General features: G+C 42.3%; 1 protein-coding gene across 2 annotated transcripts; it reads left to right on the top strand.

Moving 5' to 3' along the window:
• Positions 1 to 6,532: 6,532 nt before the first annotated feature.
• Positions 6,533 to 18,547, top strand: C12H16orf87 (chromosome 12 C16orf87 homolog). Of its 2 annotated transcripts, XM_066327919.1 has the most exons (4): positions 6,558 to 6,772; positions 10,272 to 10,368; positions 12,436 to 12,618; positions 17,990 to 18,547. In XM_066327919.1, the coding sequence occupies exons 1-4, from the start codon at positions 6,707 to 6,709 to the stop codon at positions 18,106 to 18,108; spliced, it is 465 nt and encodes a 154-aa protein (XP_066184016.1). In that variant the 5' UTR covers positions 6,558 to 6,706; the 3' UTR covers positions 18,109 to 18,547. The 2 variants fall into 2 exon arrangements, with proteins under 2 accessions (XP_066184017.1, XP_066184016.1); XM_066327920.1 differs by lacking the exon at positions 12,436 to 12,618 and having other exon boundaries at positions 6,533 to 6,772.
• Positions 18,548 to 20,200: the final 1,653 nt, after the last annotated feature.

Raw genomic sequence — 20,200 nt, forward strand, 5'->3', positions numbered from 1 at the left:
TGCCGCTCGGAGCCCGCGGTGCCGCCGCCTGCCCGCGCACACAGCGCTCCCTTTGTCTGGGGGTGCTTCTCTGCTGTGGGAGTGAGAAGCGCAGCGTTGCCCACGCCGATTCTCCTGTGGCCGTGGGGAAAAGGCCGCCCGCGCTGCTTTCCCAGCCTGGCGTGGCGCTGGGAATGCGGCGTGGGGTCTGCCCTGGGTCACCTGTTGCGGGGCTGCTGGAGAGCGGCTCCGGAGCCGCGCAGGCAGCGAGGCTGAACGAGCGCCAGAGCCCCGTCCCTCACCCTGTCACTGTGCCAGGGGAGCATTTGCTCCCGATCCTTGCCTCCCGCAGGAACAAGCCGGTCCTCTTTCACAGTTTCCTCATTGTTTCCAGATGATGAAAATGTTTTTATCTCTCGGGTCCAGTTCAGCTTTCATAGCAAATGACTGGAGGTCTGCCATGAAATACAACAGCAGCAGAATTCAGGGGGGAGAGAGGTAAATGCTCTCTCCTTGCTGCCCGTGGGGAGAAGGCCCTTTTTACCCGTCCTGGGTGCCCAGAAGAGCCTCCTTGTTTGTGCTCAGAGAGTGGAATAAGGGATCATTCACTCAGGAATATTCCTATGACCTAATGTTACCTCCCTGAGTAGGAGCCTGGGCTGTAAATCAGCCTTTTTTGTGAATTGTTTTTGTAGAAGCTTCTTTTTACTTTCTCTTTCTCCACTTAAAATATGGCAAAGCAGCTTCCTAATTTTAGGTGCCTAAATGAGATGGTTTGAGACTTGGGTTCTGTTCTGTTTTGGTGTTTTCCTCAGCAGATGAAGAGCAACGAAGCTGCTTTTGCTGTGTTTGATTTTGTTACATCCATTTATATCTTGAGCCTTTTTTCTCTCTTTACTACTTTTTCTTTCTAACAAGCTTCTGCTTGCCATAGTAGTTTCACTAGTAATTTGCTCCAGTCCTTATTCTTTTTCAAGTGCAATATTTTTCAGCCCTTGCTTTGTGCTAGTTTAAAAATAATTGCTAGTTGAGGATTTTAGTCAATTCACAGTTAACAGAATAACAGAGATCAGATTTTTTTTTTTGTTTTGTGCTGAAGGAACATTCTTGAGGTGGTGCAGAAAACTCATTTGTTTTTTGTTTCGAGTCATTGTACTGATTTTATTAAGAGCTTTTTCTTGTTTACTGTTCAGTTTGTGAAGGCCACGTAGAGTATTTTTGGCCCTGCTTGTCCTCCCTCCAAAATTCTGCCCACAGAATGACCCAATAGACTGCTCTGTTAGAAATTCACGTTCCAAGAAGTCCATTTTTGTTTACTTGAAGCCGCAGCAGCTGTTCCAGGACATTGCATTTGATTATTTTCCCCATATTCTAAGCCTTTTTACTTTTGAAATGTCAGGTTTTGGAGCCTGTATGTTTTGACACTTTACTTTTAAAGTTGTCATCAGTTATGTATCTGGAAAGCTGAGTGCTCTCTGAATCTGGCAGTTTGATAATTAACAGCATCATGACACCTTTTCTCTAGGTTTAATAAAAAATAGTTCAGAAAAAAATATTTCAAGCTCTGGTGAGACATGTCAAGGTTGAATTTACCACAAAACCAGATTGGATTTTATATTAAGCTTTTATCAGATTACCTGAAATGTTCAAATTCTTTTAAATTCTAATATTACATTCAGTGGATACAAGTAGATTTCCTAGGTATCTTAATTCAAGCGTATTTCATGGTTTCTTAGAAATCAAGGTTGAAATGCTACCCAGACTATTAAAAATCAAATTGTATTGTAATTGGGAAACACTAATTTTGCTGGGGGAGGTAGACAAGTTAACCTTTGCTCTTGGTCCACACACCGCTGTTCCACCCCAAATCCGCCCCCCCAGAAAGAGCTGGCGTAGCAGAAAGTGTCCAGCACTGCCCTCGTGGCTCTGATTGATCCCCACGAGTAAAGATCTCCTGACATCTGTTTCTGGACTGGTGACAATCCAAGCGAGCCCTCAGACCCTGCTTGCAAATCCTGTAAGGCTGCTGGTTAGTGTGTAACGTAGGGCAGCCTTGGAATGGGGCTTGGCACTTGCAGATGTATTTGGCACAAGCCAAAATGGATTTCGTGAAACACTGGAATAAATATATGTGAAACTGGAATTCAATAGTGTGGATAATTTCTTAGAAATGCACACAGGAAACAAAAGGGATGAAGCAAAGCTTTTCCTTGGTAAATGCGGTATGAAGTGGTGTTAGAGAAAAGTATCTCTCTCTTTACAGGTGGTAAATGTATCTCCAAAGGTTATTTTAATACAGATGTGTTCCTGAAAGTAAATGGTGTAGGATGAACTTACAACATTGAGGCAAAGTTATTCCTAAATGAATGTGCAAATCATATGAACACAAGTTTCAGACAAACCAGACACTGAAGGTGGACAGTGCTGCTTACCAAGGTTCTTTGATCTCCATGTTGCATTCCACCTTTAGTCATAAAGACAGGCTGCCTTGCTTGCAGTTATAAGAAGCTAAAATAATGAATTTCATGTTGATAGTGCCAAGCTAGAGATACAGAACAGCAGCAAATGCATAAATACATAGAAAGGTAGATGGAGACTTGGAGAAATAAGGGCAATAAACAGACTAACAGCTGCTGTCACATGTTTCCATTCTGACAGACCTTCAACAAGCTGCTTTGCCATGAATAGTTGCATGGTTTAAACCCCATGATTACAATAATGACATGTGGTAACTGAGCATTCATTCTGCTGCTGCTGTTCCATTGAAATAGACACTGGATAGAAAACTGCTCGCAAAGGCTTAAAATGCCAAAGTGTTTTTAATGATATTTAGGAGTCTTTGAGCACACTAAGTAAATGGAAACCACATTTTGAAAACTAGGTTTATTCAGACAAAAAGAACAAGGTTTTCTGTATTCTGTGTTGTACAAGTAAGGAGGATCTTTTTCCCCTGTGGATTAGTGCTCATGGTAGCAGTTCAGAATATAAGGAGAAATTACTGTTTCTGCTGTTCTTCAAAATGAACATAAAACTTTGAGATTTGGTACAAAGCTCAATGCAGTCCAAAGTAAAATACCAGTTAAGTGACTTCATGTCTTAATGTTTAGCAACTCTCATACAAAAAAAAAAAAAAAGCCCAACCTTCTACCCAAAAACCAAACTCAGATGGAATATGTGATCTATTAAATTCTTTTCATAAGAACTAATTGAAAAGCTTCTCTATGAAAATAAGGTAAGCTTTTGGTAAAACTATATTAATTGATAGAAATTGAGCTGTTCTGAACACCATGCGGATTTTCAAGAACTTTCCCACAAAAAAGGCCTGATGTGTGAGAATAAAATGTTGGAAGCCTTTTTTTAGGGAACAATAAGTTTTCCTGCTATTAAATAGTTTAAAGTATTGATTTTTAAAGAGAAGCTTCTTTTTAAAATCTGGGGCTGTGGCCTTTTTTTTCCTCAGGCAAGCTTTAATGTGCTCAGCTGAGCCAGAGGCAAGAGCCAGCCTAAGCCTGAGCTTCCTGAAGCCAAGAGGCATCAATGCTTAACAGCTGTGAATTAGAAAATGGTTTGTAATTGGGAAACACTCAATATTTAGCTGTACTTGGAGAACAAAGCCAATATTGGTGCCACTTAAATGTTGGTCTTGCCCAGATTCAGGGTAGTGGGATCTCAAAGGACTTGTTAGGCACAACTTTGATTCCCTATGAAAGGATTCAGAGCGGACTCAGATTACAGCTGCCTGGAAATCTACTGGTGAAAGCACAGTAACATTATTAAGTACTACAAACTGTTGTTTTTATCAAAATTACCAAAATCAGAATAATAAAATAGGATTGAAGCTTGTCTGTATAATCAGTGTATTTTTTATACAGCACTTTCTTCTTGCCTGTTGAATACTGTATTCTCATACTGTAGTCTCATAACAGTATTTTTCATTCAATAACATTCATGGTAACATTGCAAATATTATCATCTAGCTCTTCCTATTATTTGTAATTTTGCTCTCATGCATCCTAACCTTGTATTTTAGATAAAACTTAAGCATTCTCCAGACAGCACTTTGGCCGTGGAAAGAATAATATCCCTGCTGACTATAGCTGACTAATTAGGAAGTTGTTACTTAACCAGGATGTGTTTTATAACCTTTTTGACACAAGGTTGCACAGCACTTTAGGAATTTGATTTCTCAATTTGCTGTGTTTTGTCAGCGCCTTGGGGCTGATAGAGCCCAAGGCTGTCAGCTCTCCCAAGGTACACTGCGGGGAAAGTAGGATGCCCCCAAATCGCCTGGAGTGCTGAGCAGAAATACAACTCAAGTGCTTCTCTCTCCCACTCTAAGGTGGATTAGATGTGTGAATTGTTCCTGCTTTGGAATTTTTGTTTCCTTGTAAAATTGTAGTTGCACACCAAAATACTGCCACGTGCAGGCAGTTGATGTGTCAGGCAGTGGAAACATCTGAGGCCATTCAGCTCACCTGGAGTCTGTGCGGTGACAGCAGCAAAGAAGAGAAGCCATCAGGCTTTTACAAAGTCATGTGTAGCTTTTCATAAGATAAAGAAATTGCATAATTTTCTTATTTTCTATTTTAAATTGGTGTAAAACACATTTTAAGTGAGGCTTGTTCTTGCAAAGTGCCTTGACTCTGTTAAGAGAGAAAGTACCTGTACCCTTCAAATGGTATTTGTTGTTTTTATCTCAGTGCTGGATTAAACCTCTGAAATTATGTGAAAGAAATAGTCCTGGACTTTCAGAACTCAAAGCAAACATGTTAAAAAGTTAGAATAACATGAAAAATACATGTCTGGTAAATCAGTTTTTTAGCTAGGAACTATCTTGTTAGCATTCAGGAAAACATTTTTTGTTTTTTGGAGTGGTTGAACCGCTGTCCCTGACCACTTTATTTGCTCTATAAAGAAAAGCAGGGTGTTGTCCTGGATCTCTGTGAGCTCTCTTGTATAGTCATTAATTTATTTATTAGATACTGTTACTATACTCAGCAGAGCCCCCTGCTGTTATATATCCTCCTCAAATACCTTTCTAGGTTTTGCTATGTCTGGACCTTATCAATTAAGGAAAAAAAAATTAAAATCCAAATCGAAGCTCAAGGTCCTGGTTGCATGGATTTGTTCTGGATTCAGGAATGAAATCTGGATGTTGTGCCTACATAGAACACATTTGCATTTTGGCAGCAGTCACAGTTTATATGGAAAATAAATCTGTCTTGTCTTTGTGTATCTCTGGAGAAACACCTGTGCCAATGGACTGGTATAGGCTGGAAAAAATATTCGGAGAGAACAGGGAAACAAATCCACCCTCTGAGTCATAACTTAAATACTGAGGAGGAAAGGAAAAGGGCCAATGAGCCAGTCCAGTAACTGTGTACACCGCCAGAAACCGCCCCACACGTGGGGAGCCCCAGTGCCCACAAGGACACAGCAGGACCTTCTCATGCCCTCGCCAGGCTCAAGGCAGAGACCCGTGGAAGAAAAAAAAATCAACAGGTTGTATTGGTACAGGAGAGGACATTGCAAACGATGTTTCATTCTTTATTCATCATACTGTATTGGTAGTAAGGATGGAGAGAGCTGGCATGACAATCTGGAGGATACCCGCTAGGACATAAATGCAATTTATGTGTCAGAAATTCAGGCTGTCCTGCTGAGATAGCTGTTCCTGCTGCTCTGGTCCTGGTCCTGATAGTGGTCTGGCAGTATCACACTGTTGTCTGAGGACGTTGTACTCGAAAACATCCGGTTTGCGAGCGTAACCCCACTGAGAGGCATGGCCAGACAAACTGCTCTTGGACCGCCAGGCTCCCAAAGGCCCCACCAGTGCAGCAGGCGGTAGATAAACACCCCCCTCTGCTGCGCTCTTGTCTTTTTCTGAATTGAGATGGAGACCAGAGAAATGGTGTTTGGTGCTTCCTGTCGGCAGGGACATTTCAGTCAGGCTCCCCCTCAGCGATCCCAGTCCCCTCAGCGCTCCCGCTCCCCTCAGCCCTCCCGCTCCGCTCAGCGCTCCCAGTCCCCTCAGCGCTCCCGCTCCCCCTCAGCGCTCCCCTCAGCGCTCCCCTCAGCGCTCCCGCTCCCCTCAGCGATCCCAGTCCCCTCAGCGCTCCCGCTCCCCTCAGCGCTCCCAGTCCCCTCAGCGCTCCCAGTCCCCTCAGCGCTCCCGCTCCCCTCAGCGCTCCCGCTCCCCTCAGCGCTCCCAGTCCCCTCAGCGCTCCCAGTCCCCTCAGCGCTCCCGCACCCCCTCAGCGCTCCCGCTCCCCCTCAGCGCTCCCGCTCCCCCTCAGCGATCCCAGTCCCCTCAGCCCTCCCGCTCCCCCTCAGCCCCGAGGCCGTTCCCAGCGTGGCCGCCAGGGGGCTCCGCGCGCCGCCCGCTCGCAGCCAATCCGGCGGCGTGGGCGGGGCCGGCCGCTCGCGCGCGCGGCGGTGGGCGGGGCTCGACCCTCGTCGGGGGCGCGCGGGGCTCCTCCCGCCACCTCCTCCCCGGGCCGCCTCCTCCCGCTCCTCGCTCCACCTCCTCCCCGGGCCGCCTCCTCCCGCTCCTCACTGCGCCTCCTCCCCGGGCCGCCTCCTCCCGCTCCTCACTCCACCTCCTCCCCTGGCCATCTCTCCCGCCGGCTCCTCTCTCCACCTCCTTCCTCCCGCTCCTCCCGCCGGCTCCTCCCGGGGCGGGCGCTCCGGCCGCGGCCGTGTCAGCCCAGCCACGGCAGCAGCGAGCATGTCCTCCAGTAGGGCCAAGAAAGTGAAGATGGCCACCAAGTCGTGCCCCGAGTGCGACCAGCAGGTGAGGCTGCCGGCGGGGCGCTGGGCTGCGGAGGGCGGAGCGGGCAGAGCGGCTCCGTGCGGCTGCCGCTCGGTGTTTGTGGGAGCTCGGCGGTTGTCGCCTCTGCGGCTTCTGCATGCAGCGTGAGCACTGGAGTAGTTGTATTGTGCTGAGGGGTTTCTGCGCGACTGCAGAACCTCTTGTTTGTGTGCTGTTGTTGTTTAGTAACTGTCATCTGTTAAAAGCACAATGGACCGGGTGATTTATATGATGCCGGTTGCCCTTTGGATGGCTGATGTGCCCGGGGCTGCGCGGGAGAGGGCTCAGAAGTGTTGTTTTCTCCCGGCGTTGGGAAGCGGCGGCATCGAGACCCCTGGTGCAATTCCTGCCCAAGCGCGCTGTTGGTGTCCCCCCGCGGGTTCCGTGTGTGCACAAAATGGAGCTGCTCACACTCACACACACTGCACTGCCGTGTCAGGGGCTCGGCTCCGCTTTCTGGCAGCGATGTGAGTGTTAGAAGCGGGCGGGTTCGTTCCGGCGGAGCTCCGAACAATGGCCCGGGCTGCGGCGGCCGTGGGGCTCGGCCGAGGGCAGCGCTGTCACACGCGGGGACAGCGGCAAAGTCACCCCTGTTCACGGGTTTAGCCATACCTACCCAAAAATGAATAGCCTCATAGAATTTTTCTCTGCTTGCATAGCTTTAAAAAAAAAAAAAACAAAAAAACACAACCAGAAAAAACCCATTTTTTTTGTTCTGACTTGCCTAGTTTTTACAGTATTCCTACTCATCCTGGCACGGTTGGGAGTGCTGAGCTGTGTGTGGGCGTCCTTTCATGTTTTAACCAACAGATCAGCCACTGCAAATGCACGTCAAGCACGTCACTGAAATACTATTTCTGAGAAAGAAATCGTGTGCCAAGTTCTGGTTATTCAGTTGGTGAAAGGAGAAACGAAAACGAAGGAGAAGTCATATATGAGAGTGATGGTTTTTGTTTGGGGTTTTTAAAATAGATGTAGTGAATGTCAAGCTACCAACAATAAGTAAGCAAACGTAGGCTTTTTCAGCTGACGTGAAAACTGTCACTTTGTTCTGCGCTTACGTGCATATCATGTGTTTCAGTTTTTGTCAATGTAGATTTTCTGTTAGCAGCTCTTCTGTGGCTTGCATGGATTTTATGTGCTTATATGTCCTGCCCCTGCACACATTGCTCATAGGACCTTGTTTTTCACGGCCAAATATTTGAGAGGGAGCAGGGAACTAAGGCCTGCAGTACAGGTCAACCCTTTGCGGAGTTAGAGGAAACTCATATAATTCTTAACTGCATGGGTCATGTACTGGTGTTTCTTAAATTCTTCCATAAGCAAGGGCTTAGCATTTGTTTCTGATTTTTTTCAGTTGAAGTGGTATGCATGGAAATATTTAGACAGCCACAATTATTGGAGCGAAGTACTGAGTAACACTTCCTAGACTTCAAAACATTTTTCTGTTGTAATTTAGATACTATATCATATTTCAGTGTTTTCACAATCAAAGCACAGCTCCATTAAACTAGGGAGCCTGAAGTACTTAAGTCAATCTGAGGAAATAATTATCACTTCTTAATTTAGCATCAGGTAAAATGTCTTGTATGAGAAAATTTCCTTTTTGTAGGAAAATGTTAAAACAGTGTGAAGTAGTGTTTAGGACTCTGTTGCCTTAATTATGTTGCGGGATGTTATCAGTTTGGGTCTTCAAAGGATAACTGATAGGTTTCGGTGATAAACCCCAGGCCCCCCACCCTCAAATGCTGCACACCCCTACGAGCTAAACCTGTAACACGAGAACAGCATTGTTCTGTTAAACACTGCAGTTCGGTGGAAAATACTGACTCTGGTCCAATCCCCTTGGGTGGCTTTGCCAAAGTGGTGGTTTTTTTTTTTTTTTTTTTTTTTTTTTTTTTTTTTTTTTTTTTTTTTTGTTTAGGCCAAGCCTGGAAAGGTAATTATTGGAGAGACCAAAGTGTTGGGGAATGGAATTAGCTGGAGCTCTGTATCACTTTTAGAACACACACAAATTATTTAAAAGATAGTGGGGCTTTAGTACTGTTACACCGACATGAACGAGGAGATAAATGTACACACAAGTCTGCTAAATTCTGGCCTTTAAAGTTCAGTAAACCTCTATTGGAAGTTGTTTTTATTATGTCAGTGTCTCCATAAATGGAGTTAAAATTTCTAGTTCTGCAAAACCTGTATCAAAAAGTCTATCTGTAAGCTTTTTGTAGGGTGAAGTGCAGGAGTTCAGATGTGCTACAGAAAGCGAAGTAATTTGTTTATTCTGAGTAGCTGTTAAGTTCCCCTTTACAAATTCACATACTAATTTGGTAGAGTTTTTTGAGTCAATAGAACTTTGGAACTTGGTTCTTCTCCATCTCTGGTTAAATTGAGGAGGCATTTGTGGTTCTGTGCTCCTGTTTGTTTCAGTGGACACTAGCAAAACTTGTAGTGGCCTGTCTTAAAGAATTACATTTGAGAAATTACCTTCTGCCTTTTTCCCCCCACTATCATGCTTCAGCATGACTCCACTTTAATGTGTGTTATTTAATCTCTTCCAGATCTTTGCCTAAACTTGCTTTGATTTGCGTTTTCAGTCTTAAACCTAATCAAAGCAACATGGTATATTCCTTACTGCTCTAAAGGATCTCAAAAGATCTTGGCACTGAGATAATGAGTATTGTAATTTGTCAGTGTTGCTTTTTAAAAATTGCTCGGAGTGGATTTTTGTTATTTTTCATATTAAATGTGGCATTTCTTGTTGTACACTGTTGTTTTTTTGGGGGGCATGCTGCTGCTGTCTGCTTAGCTGATCAGAGGAGCTGTATTCTCTCAAACTCCTGGGCCTGCAGTCAGTTCTTGCCTGGCTGGGCTGGGTTATTTGCATTTTGAATTAACGAGGTCCTTCTGTACCCACCCGGCCTCGTCTGCAGCGCTGGAGCCGAGTGTGTTACAAATGCATCTGTTTTGCTTCAGGCTCTATTGTGCCTCTAAAGCTGCTCCTCTCTAAAGGAGCTGCTTTCAAATGCTGCTGAAAGTGAATGCATTCACAATGTACTGACGGTTTTAACTCATAATTATTTTTTTTACAAGTAGAGGGAGCAAAACTGGAAATGTCTGACTGATTTGACTGCTGATATTTGAGAGCTCTGAAGAGAAATTGTAATTCTATTTTAATTCAGCCTTCCTTTAATGCTCTCTGCTTTCCCCCACCCCCTTCCTGTCAGTCTGGGGAAAAGTAGTGCAAAGCAATCACAACAGCTGTACATTTGGAGCCTGATTTTTAACAACTGCATAAAGAAAAGGCTTGGTGAGTGATTTACAGCAGAATCTGGGTTTATGAAATACAGTAACAGGACAGGACATAGTTTGAAGAGTTATCTCTGAGGACAAAATGTGAGTTACTGAGTGTGGTTTTTTTCTTCACGGGACAGCAGTTTTGTCGTAATTTAAAAATATCTGAAAAATTTGTCTTTTTTTTTCCCAGGTTCCTGTTGCCTGTAAATCATGTCCCTGTGGCTACATATTTATCAGTCGAAAACTCTTGCATGCTAAACGTGCTGAGAGATCACCACCCATCACAGGTAATGCTTACACAGGGGGGAGAAGGGAGCAACAGCTCTTTCCCCTTATTTCCTGGAGGCAAAGACAATGTTTTACTCCTCTGTGTAAATTGACTGTTGTAAGTTCAATTGGTGCACGGTGGACTTCAAATATGTTAATTTTTCTTGAATTTTGGGGAGAGGAGGAGAGCTGGTTTTTTCAGTCTTCCTTTGTACTGGTGATGCTGGCCTTTATTCTGTGTATGTTCTAGCTGCACACATTGATCTCTATGCAAAATCACCCCTTACAGAATGCTTTGTGTTAATCCTGTTTTGAAGATAAATGCATAGAGGTCCCAAAAGGATCTGATTTCAGAGCACGTGCTGATTGAAGCTGGGTTTTCTGAAAATAAAAAACTGTTCATAATGTTTAATCTAGAACTGGGTGGATCTTGCTTCTCTCTCCATGATTAAATAGTGCTTTTTTTTTGTGCCTATCTTGTGTGTCTTTTGTTGATGGACACAGTAAGAAGTCAGTTGAATGTGCTTTCTGGCATGAATAGCATTCTTCTTGTGTTCATTTCTATCCCTTCCTCTAGTAGTAGGAGTTAGTCAGAAAAAGAGCTTGACAGGGAAGATACATATTTAAAAATTCCCCAAAAACCTGACTCAAACATCTGATCTCTAATATCTACTTTTTAAAAAGGTCTACTGGACCTACAAAATGGAAGTCAGCTATTTGATGTTTTGTATCAGTGTTTTGAAGGGTAGCTGTAGATTACCACTTGCAGAAATTAAGTGACATTATGCTGACAACTGAACTTTCAAGGTTGAAGAGGTTAAGAAATGTCTGTGGTAGATTGGAAGTGCTGGTCAATTTTCTTTCCTCTTCCCTCTTTTTTGATAAAGTTACCAAATGAAGGCCATAATCTGGTTGTATAATTCAGCTTTGTACAGAGGAAATGCACCAGGGGAGGCAAAATGAATGTATGCTGGGGGCCATGCTGCTGGAAAGCTGCTCTGTAAAGTGCTTTCTACTGTGAGTGTGAGCAAACACTGGCAAAGGTTGTCCAAGAGGCTGTGCAGTCTCCATCCTTGGAGGTACTGAAAAACCTTCTGGACATGGTCCTGAGCAGCTGGCTCTTGGTGGCCCTGATCTGAAGAGGTTCCCCTGCTACTCACCCTGGCTGTGACACTGAAATAGAGGTTCTGTATGAGCATCAGTGAGTGGACTCTGCTGTCCAGCTTGTACCCTGTGTCTGTGCAAGATTAATGGGACAGCTGCAGCCAGAGGAAGTCAGTTCCCCAGAGAGATACAGGAGGAGACTGTGGATGTCCATACTGTGCTCCTAAGGTAACCACAACATCCTTTAGAAAATGTTCCAGTATCTTCAGCAGTGCAGCTGCTGTAGGGTGATGCTGCAGCCTTACAATGCAGCTAATCCAAGAGTGTGCTGTGGTGACTGTACTGTGTTTGGTACTCATTAATTCATACTTCACTTCCAGATAAAACTCATGTAAATACTTCTTTCTTCTAGTGACTTTGGTGTTTAGGAAAACAGTACACCTGTTTGGCAGTGAGCATGAGGAGGCCTTGTCCCAGACTGGATGTGGTGGGACACGTACACTTGTGTTTTGTGGCATTTACTGACAGCACTGTTGACTCAGCATTCAGAAATCGTTGTGTGAGCAGCAGCAATGATTTCATTGTTAGTGTCATAAGAAGCCCAAGTGCTGTGGTGTTTGCTGTATGATAAACTTTTTCTTCTGGGACAGTTACAGTGGGATGTCTTAAAGGCTGTGATGTGTGCAGTTTGTGTCACCATCTTAATTGGGAAACAGCTTCTTGTGTACCAGCAAACATCTCACACTGCAAAATGCTTTTGAGATAATTAAAGGTTTGATCCTTGGAATCAAGAAGTGAAGTGTCCTTCTGGGTCTGGCACCTTTATTTCTGCATGGATATCATGCAGATGCAATTGCTCTGTACAGGTACAAGCGTCTGACCACTTTAAAGGAAAAGGTTGATAGGGTGGGCTCAGCATTGAGTAAATTAAGAACAAAGGTGAAAACAACCCTGGATCATGCCATGTCTGTTCATTTGCACAGAAAACAAGAGTGAGGCCAAAAGGAGGCGGACAGAGAGAGTTAAGCGAGAGAAGATAAATTCTGCAGTAAATAAAGACTTAGAAAACCGAAAAAGATCCAGGTCTAACAGCCATTCAGATCATAGCAGACGAGGAAGAGGAAGACCTAAGAGTGCCTCAGCGAAAAAGCACGAGGAAGAAAGAGGTATGAGAGCTGGAGAAATCTGTTTGTTGGATTTTCTATTTGTATCTTTTTTCATCAGTAAACCTTTATACTATTCAAACCGTTTAACTAGACTAGTTCAGCCCAGTACCTGATACCTTAACGTGGGGAAGGAACTGATTTGCATGTGTAGAGACCTCTGGTTTTGTGTTTCAGTGTCTGATGAAACTAACTGCAAAGATCTAAATCTGTATTTTTAGCCACTGTATCAAGTGTCAACATGCGGGTTGAAAGCCATTGGACTGAAGCATTAAGTAGGTTTTTACTTTATTTTTGTTTTGTTTTTGAGATGTTGCTGCTCTGTATCACAAGGACAAACCATATAATGATATCTGTTGCCCGAGAGGGGATTAGGATGACTGGATTACTTTAAGAAGTTTCTTGAAACCTTCTGAAGGACCAAAGTAAAAAGGACATCTTGAAACACTACTATGACCTGAATTTTGGTCCCCTGTTTCTGGAGGAAAGAATGCCTCCTTGCCTGTTAAGGTTCCTTGGTGTCCTGCTGGTTTTAATCATTATACAGTAAAGAGGCTGTTACATAGCAAGAGTAATTCTAGAACCCTCAAGAATGTAACTGTCACTTGGGGCTCCTCTTGTTTTGAGGGCCTATTGACTCTGCATTTGCTACCTGTGTTTTTGGAGATAGGAATTTTAGATCTGAATTATGAATCCAAAACTTAGCATGGATGTGAGAAGGTTGGAAGGCAGATAAAAGGGGAATAACAAGACTTCATACAAATATTCAGCAGATATTGTTCCTAAAACTCCTGAAGTCTTGAAGTACTTTGTGGCATAACTCAGACATGCAATTATTTCTCCCTTTACACCTTCCAAAAAAAAAAAAGTTAATCCGTGTTAAAAATTCCTTTAATTTCTGACTTCTCAAAAATAATTTTGATATCTCTGCTGCCTAATATAAATTTTGATGTTTCTTTCTTGTAAAAACCAAATATGAATTTGAATTTGTTGGGGTTTTTTTTTGGCGCTTTCAGTGTGGGAAAAGGAGATGGAAGTTCATTTTTGTATATTTTCTAGATGGCAATTGTTTTACTCTAATAGAAATGCAATTTGTAATATCTAATCCCTTCCCTATTGCATATGACTTATTGATGTGTGTAGCTTCCCTATTTGTTACTGATCCAGGCTGGACTTTGGTAGCTTTAGGATCCTTTCTAGGCATTTAACTGCCAGTCTAGTTCACAAACAGCCTTGGTTTTAAAGGTTGCCCTATAAAAGTGAATCTTCTTTTCTGTCCCCTGACAAAGAGGAAAACAACCAAAGGAAAAGATCCATTTTGTTAAGACATGTTTTATAGTTTCCAAAAAGCAAGAATTTGCCAGCAGGAGGGATATTTAGAGAACATGTTTTCCTATGCAAAACCAGGCTGAACATTTCTAACCTCTTGCTGCAGACTCTGAAGTGTGACAATACAGCAGTGCTTTGAGGTGGAAGACTAGAGATCTGGATATATGCATAAGAGTGTGCTTGGTGTGCCTTTTCTTGGTGTTTTCTTAAAGTTGAATCTTACTTGATAAGATTGCCTTCATCTTCTTGTGCTGTTTTTACCATCCCGTTTCCTTGATCTTGTGATGGCTGTTTCTTCCTCAGCGTCTTGTGCAGGGATTTGGCTCACACCTCTTTGTCTTTGCCCCAGTGCAGCTCTTCTTACTGTTCAGGAGTAAGTAGGCTTAGAATATTTTCTTTCTTCTGGTTGTGTCTGACTGTAGTGTGTGTAGACCACTGTGATGATTATCAGGCAGATTAAAAAAAAGAAATTCAAGGCTGTCACAGTTACAAAAATAAATTAATCTGGGAACTCTTCCTTTAGTAAGTAATTACTAGAACAAGTTAACATTGACCTCTCCCTTTTCAAGTTGCTTTCAAAATTGAAACTACTGTGTGGAGTAATTAGCAGGAATTTTAGAAGATTTTGTTCCTTTACCACGTCTGCTGTTTGATGGTGTTGTTTGTGTATGTTAAGCAGCTGTAATTGTACCACAGTTGAAGTGGTTTTTGTGTGAGTGGTTGCTAGTCCCTGTAGCAGTCTGTGTGTGTTGAAAGTCTGCTCTGGAGTGCAAGATGTCAGTATCTTATTTCCTTGCCTGTTGTATGACTGGAGGATATTTTGGGTATGTGTTCCTTGCCACTAGAGGTTGTGCTTTTGCCCCAAAGACTTGACAAGAAGCCACTGCTTGCATGGGTGTTTAAACATTTGGTTCCTAATGCATTTGTAGATGGAAAAACAGCCAGATAGAAACCATGTCAGTTGTATTAACGTGGAAGAACAGATTATCTGTACATCTGAAGACTAGCCAGCTGTGAAAATTTCCTTCCTAAAGACCCCAGTGACATCTGTAGCTGTGCTTCCTTGGTTGTCATGCAATTCCATACACAGTGTGCTTGTTCCCAGTTATGTCTGTGCCTTTGACTGGTTCTTTTGTGTCCTTCGTGACTGGCTCACATTAGAGCAAAGAGCTGCAGCAATTAAGAAGAATAGAATAAGCAAAAAGGCTTTTTAAAACAAGCTATTTTTTCCTACAGATTTAGCAAGAAGGAATGGAGAGGGAGGAAAGAGGAAGCAGATGTAGATCGAGGGGATATGGCAGTACTGGGACCCAGAAAATTATCCTGTCATGTGTTTCAGACCCATGTGATGACCCTGGAAAATAGGAACTTGTCCCTGCAGCCTTGGCCTGTCAAAGTTGTGATTTAATTTCTTTGTCAGATGTACTACCGTGTATTTTGAAAACACAAACACTCCATAATAATTTGACTGTGATTTTGTTGCAGAGGTGTGTTTGTTTTACTGTGTGGGGCTGTGACACACATCTAGACTGGTTCCCAGGTTGCCTCGTTATCTGGGTGATAACCCTGATGGTATTAAAGCAAACAAAAAGCCTTACATACTGGAGGAAGTGGTATTGGTTGTTCTGAAAGAGGTTACTAGCAAGTAAGTCTCAGTAAGAGTAGTAGACTGGAAAAGCAGACTTGTTACTTGGCAAGCCAAATCTTCATAAACGTATATACATACATTTCAATATCCTCATGAAACTCAAGCTGAATTTATCTTCTTGATGCAGGTTTTCTTTTTTCAGTAATTTCCAGCTGCATTACTCACACATTTCTTGCCCAGTGTGCATATTTGTAGTAACTTGCCATCTCGAGAAATGAATCCATATGAAATTTGTGAAGGGGGAGGTCCATATGTGATTTGTACATAATCACTGTTTTAGGGGCTGCAGTATAAGGAGTTACATAAGGAGATCTGGGAATGCAAGAGACGTGATGTAGAAAAACTGTTTTGCCTAAATAGCCTCTTAGTTGTATAGCAAACCCCTCTAGTTTTTAATGTCCTTCTGTCTTGTAGAAACACAATACTGTTTTTCTTTTGCTCATAATAGAGAAATGAGTCAGAACTAGGGTGAGATAAGACTGAAGTGGAAAGTTTTCAGAGTGTGAGTGGAAGCTGTGCTATCCTAGGAGTAGTGTATGATAAAATATCATGCAGGTGTGAGCTCTTCACTTCTTACTGATGAGAACTGCAATTGTTCTGAGAGTGCATGAAGCTTGCATACCTGTGATAATCCCTCATAGTCGTTGATATCAATTTTTCGGTAAGATGAAGTCTCAGAATAAGGCTGATCTGGGAGGAAGGGAAACTAAGAAGTCCACAGTCTGTTAACAGCAAACAGGGTGTGGTGCAGGGGGAGTATTTTTAATTTTGCTGGGTGCTGATATGTTCAAGTTGTGGCTGGATTCGTTTGGATCAGGAAGTATGAAACAAGAGGTGGAGCTTAGATATGAAAATAGAAAAGGTTAATGTGGAATAACCAGTGTGTGTAGTGTCTGTGCTCAGAACAACTCCCAGCATTGTTAATTTTTAAATGGTGAGAGGAAGTGGAGCAACCCAGAATGTACATACAGAAGCTGATTTGTCTTAAACTGTGTGGCAGCAAAACTCCCTCTCAAACTCAATACACTAGAGGATATTGCTGTGCTTATCCGGGAAGTCAGCAAAAAGCCAGTTTCTGCTGTTTCTGTGTCAGTATTACATGGGAACAGAGTGGTAAAGGATTTTGGAGTTTCTCCCACTTAGTTGTGGAACACAAGTCCTTGATTTCATACGGAAGGCAGTCTGCTGGAGTTCTCTTTGTAGCTGTAACACAGATGTGATGCCAAATGTAAACCCATTATTATGAATGTGAACCCATTGAGGGGTAACTGTGCAGGTAGGGGGAGACAGGAGATACTGGGATCTTTTCTCCTGATGAGGCTTTCTGTTATTTTCCAGTGCTGCCTTTTCTTTGGCTTCTCCATGCTAGTTTCAGTGTCTTGGTGGAGCAGTGGCCAGAGTGTGGGTGTGTGTGACTGTGTGTTAGTGACACAGAGGGGTCTGTCAGGGGAGCTTTGTGTTGTGATTGGAAATGAGTCCAGGCCACTGTGGAACCTGGATTAGAGATGGAGTTGCACAGCTGAAAGCTCTGAATGTATTTCTCTCGTCCTTCTGCCTACAAGCCTGGTCTTTTGCTGACAAAGCTGTTTCTTTGTTGGCTTTATTTTCTTTATAATTTGTGACAGCTACCTGTGTCTAGCTACACTGGGATAGAACTAGTCATGATCTGGAGGAGGTGGTATTTATGGAAGTGGTATTTCTCAAATTATTTTAAGAATTTTTGTAGTGTAACATAGTTTCTATACTGCAGTGCTCAAATAAACTTTTTGATGGCTTCCTGTTGTGTGTCTGTGGCATTGAAGCAAGCCAACATCAGCACAGGGACCTCAGGGACTTTTACTTGCTCAGTGAGGTGTTAGCATTGTTCTACAGCTGGCATAAGATGGAAAGTTTGCAGTGTAGAAAGTCCAGAAATGTGCATGAGGATAAATTTGGAGCCTGACTTCATCCAAGTGTCTGGTCTTTGGCCTTTGACACTGTCAGTAAACTCTTGGGTTTCTTTCATGTAGTTGTAAAGTAAGGGAGCAGATCTTGTGTTTGACGAGGATATTGTAAAATAACTTTGTTTTCTTGGATGGGAGGTGGTTATGTAAAAGAAAAAAAACCCAACCACTAAAACACTTGAATACTTGTTTATCTTTATGTTAACGACTCATTCTTTTTTCTTCGTTAAAGAAGAAAAATTCAGTCATGCTTTTGGCTGACTCATTCTGTGGCTCTTCCAGCACCTTTGTGTGCCTCTATTACTTCCTCCTCTTTCTTACTCCCTCTGTGCACAGGAGTTAATTGTCTGACTTCAATTCCACTACTTCACATAAATTACTAATTTCTGTGTAATTTGCATTAACTTCGAATAATGGAAAAAGCTTCTAATAGTAACTTTTTTTTCTTCTACAGAGAAACAAGAAAAAGAAGTTGACATGTATGCTAACCTTTCAGATGAAAAGGCCTTCGTATTTTCAGTGGCCTTGGCGGAAATAAACAGAAAAATTATCAATCAAAGACTTATTCTGTAACTTGTGAGCACAATCTGATGCAGTTTTATGCAGGATGGCAGCAGATTTCCCAGGTGCCGTGGACTCTCAGAAAGTGTGTTGTCTGCACCAACAAGGACCATAGCATTGCCTGTTAAAATTCTACTCCTGCCTTTGGAAATTGAGTTCTGTCTCTACAAGTCAGAAAGAAAGTGGTCACAACATTGTGCTGTGAAAAATGAGAAAGCAGATATGTTTCACGCCTTGAAGACAAATGCTAGACAAATGCACAGAGAGACTGCACCCATTCCAGAGCACTTCTTTTGAGTTTGCTGCCAGAAATGCAATATTTTAAATATTTTCAGAAATAAATGATTTTCCTTTAAAATTATATATTTCAGATTTTTCAGCTATATTGCAGTTTATGTATGTACAGTTCACGTAACTTTTTAATAAATTGATATTCCAATATTTTATTGAACTGAGAATTAAGTGCATTTGTGATACTCGGGGTGTGTTGGTTTTAATCCTCTTATAAATCTGGTATTCATCCTAGGTATGACTTCAGTTTTACATTTTTTATAAGTGTGATAGAATTCTGGTAGGAAGCAAATTAAAGTGGTTTAATTTGGGAGGATTATTTTGTTAGACAACTTCATTTTTTTTATGAATTATCTCTAGAAAATAATTTCTTGCCCCATGGAGTTGTTTTTTAAAAGTCATGTACTTTGGAGGTCAGACTCCTGAGGTTTGACAGCCAAGGGCTTGTTTTGTAACAATTATTTGCTGAGTATCTGCCTTGTCCAGCTGGTACATTCTTGTCCTGTGCTCTCTATTAGCCCATTATTTACTGGAGAGGGAGAGAAGGATACATCAGAAATGTGGATCTGCAGTTGGCATCCTGTGACTGGTATTTCCAAAATACCAGGATGTGGTAGTTCCTTTTACTCCCCATGGCTTTTTTTGTCTGTCTTTTAAAAGCATAATTGTTATTGGTATTGTGTTTGGATTGCTGACTGTAAATACCAAAGCAAAGTCTACCTGAGTGTGCAAAAATGAGCTATTTTGGTAGAAACAGTTCTGGGGAAGACATTCAATAAAGTTGTCTTTCTTCAAGTGGTACAGTGCAATTTTAGCCAAAACTCTTCCTTTAGGAGCTATATGAGGGCTTCATTTTACCAAGAAAAAAACCCAAGGCCTCAAGCTGTGTAAAATCCTGAGGGAGAAGGTGTAGGAGATAATTACATTCATAAAATCTGACACACTGGGGTTTACTCACCTTTCATTTGGTCTATTGTAGGAGGGGGAATGCAACTAAATGTCTTTTTCTTCAGTATTACTGGTGCTTTTCAATGTCACATTGAATAATGAGAATTGCTTAATGAGGTTCAGCTACAGAACTGATCTCTGGGTGGAAGCCAAGATGTTTATTAATAAAGCTGGACTATCAAATACTGGCTGTTTATTAGTTACTGATTAACAGAAGGAGCTGTGATAGCTTCAAGTTAAGCCATAAGGAACTGATCAAATGCAAACTGTGTAAGTAAAAGCAGGAAGCATTGGAATGGTTTTTACTTCGTAACTCCAAAGGAATAATTTGCATCCTTATTAACACTGGATGAGAGATGGTATGGAAATGTGCTTAAGCCACTAAAACACATTTGTCTTTATTCCAGTAAATGAGAAATTGCAAATACAAGACAGAGTTCTCTGCATCATTAAATTTGTGCTTCCCAGAACTGCAGCCTGTCACAGATACCAGAAGGACAAATGAGTCAATCTTAAGGGTACAGAATATGGAAAACATACCAGAATGTGTTTTCCTGGTAAGTTGTTAAAGCCCCAGTGACAAAAGGGAAGTTCTGACTTGAGTGTATGGTCAGGCTGGTGTTGCTTCTGTTGCTGGAATGAGATATGCTGTGTTGGGAAGGGACAGGGGGAGCTGCCAAGGCAGTCTTTTTGGTGCTCTCTTCTGCTTTCCTACAGGCTTCCATCTCTTTCTGCTCCTGCACATGGGATTGGTTACTGTCACAGGACCAGAGTTAATGTTGTTGGATGTGACAAAACTGTAAGTTAATTTCTACATTTAGATTGGTGCCTTTTCTAATCAGTACTTTTGAAAAAGACATTGGTA

This window comes from Sylvia atricapilla, chromosome 12, assembly GCF_009819655.1.
Source record: "Sylvia atricapilla isolate bSylAtr1 chromosome 12, bSylAtr1.pri, whole genome shotgun sequence".
NCBI lineage: Eukaryota > Metazoa > Chordata > Aves > Passeriformes > Sylviidae > Sylvia > Sylvia atricapilla.

Excerpts from the sequence above, each read along its gene's own strand:
- C12H16orf87 (XM_066327919.1), top strand. The coding sequence starts at position 6,707 with ATGTCCTCCAGTAGGGCCAAGAAAGTGAAGATGGCCACCAAGTCGTGC. Across the intron at positions 6,773-10,271 it reads GCCCCGAGTGCGACCAGCAG|GTTCCTGTTGCCTGTAAATC; the intron begins GTGAGGCTGCCG and ends TTTTTTTCCCAG. Across the intron at positions 10,369-12,435 it reads GAGATCACCACCCATCACAG|AAAACAAGAGTGAGGCCAAA; the intron begins GTAATGCTTACA and ends TCATTTGCACAG.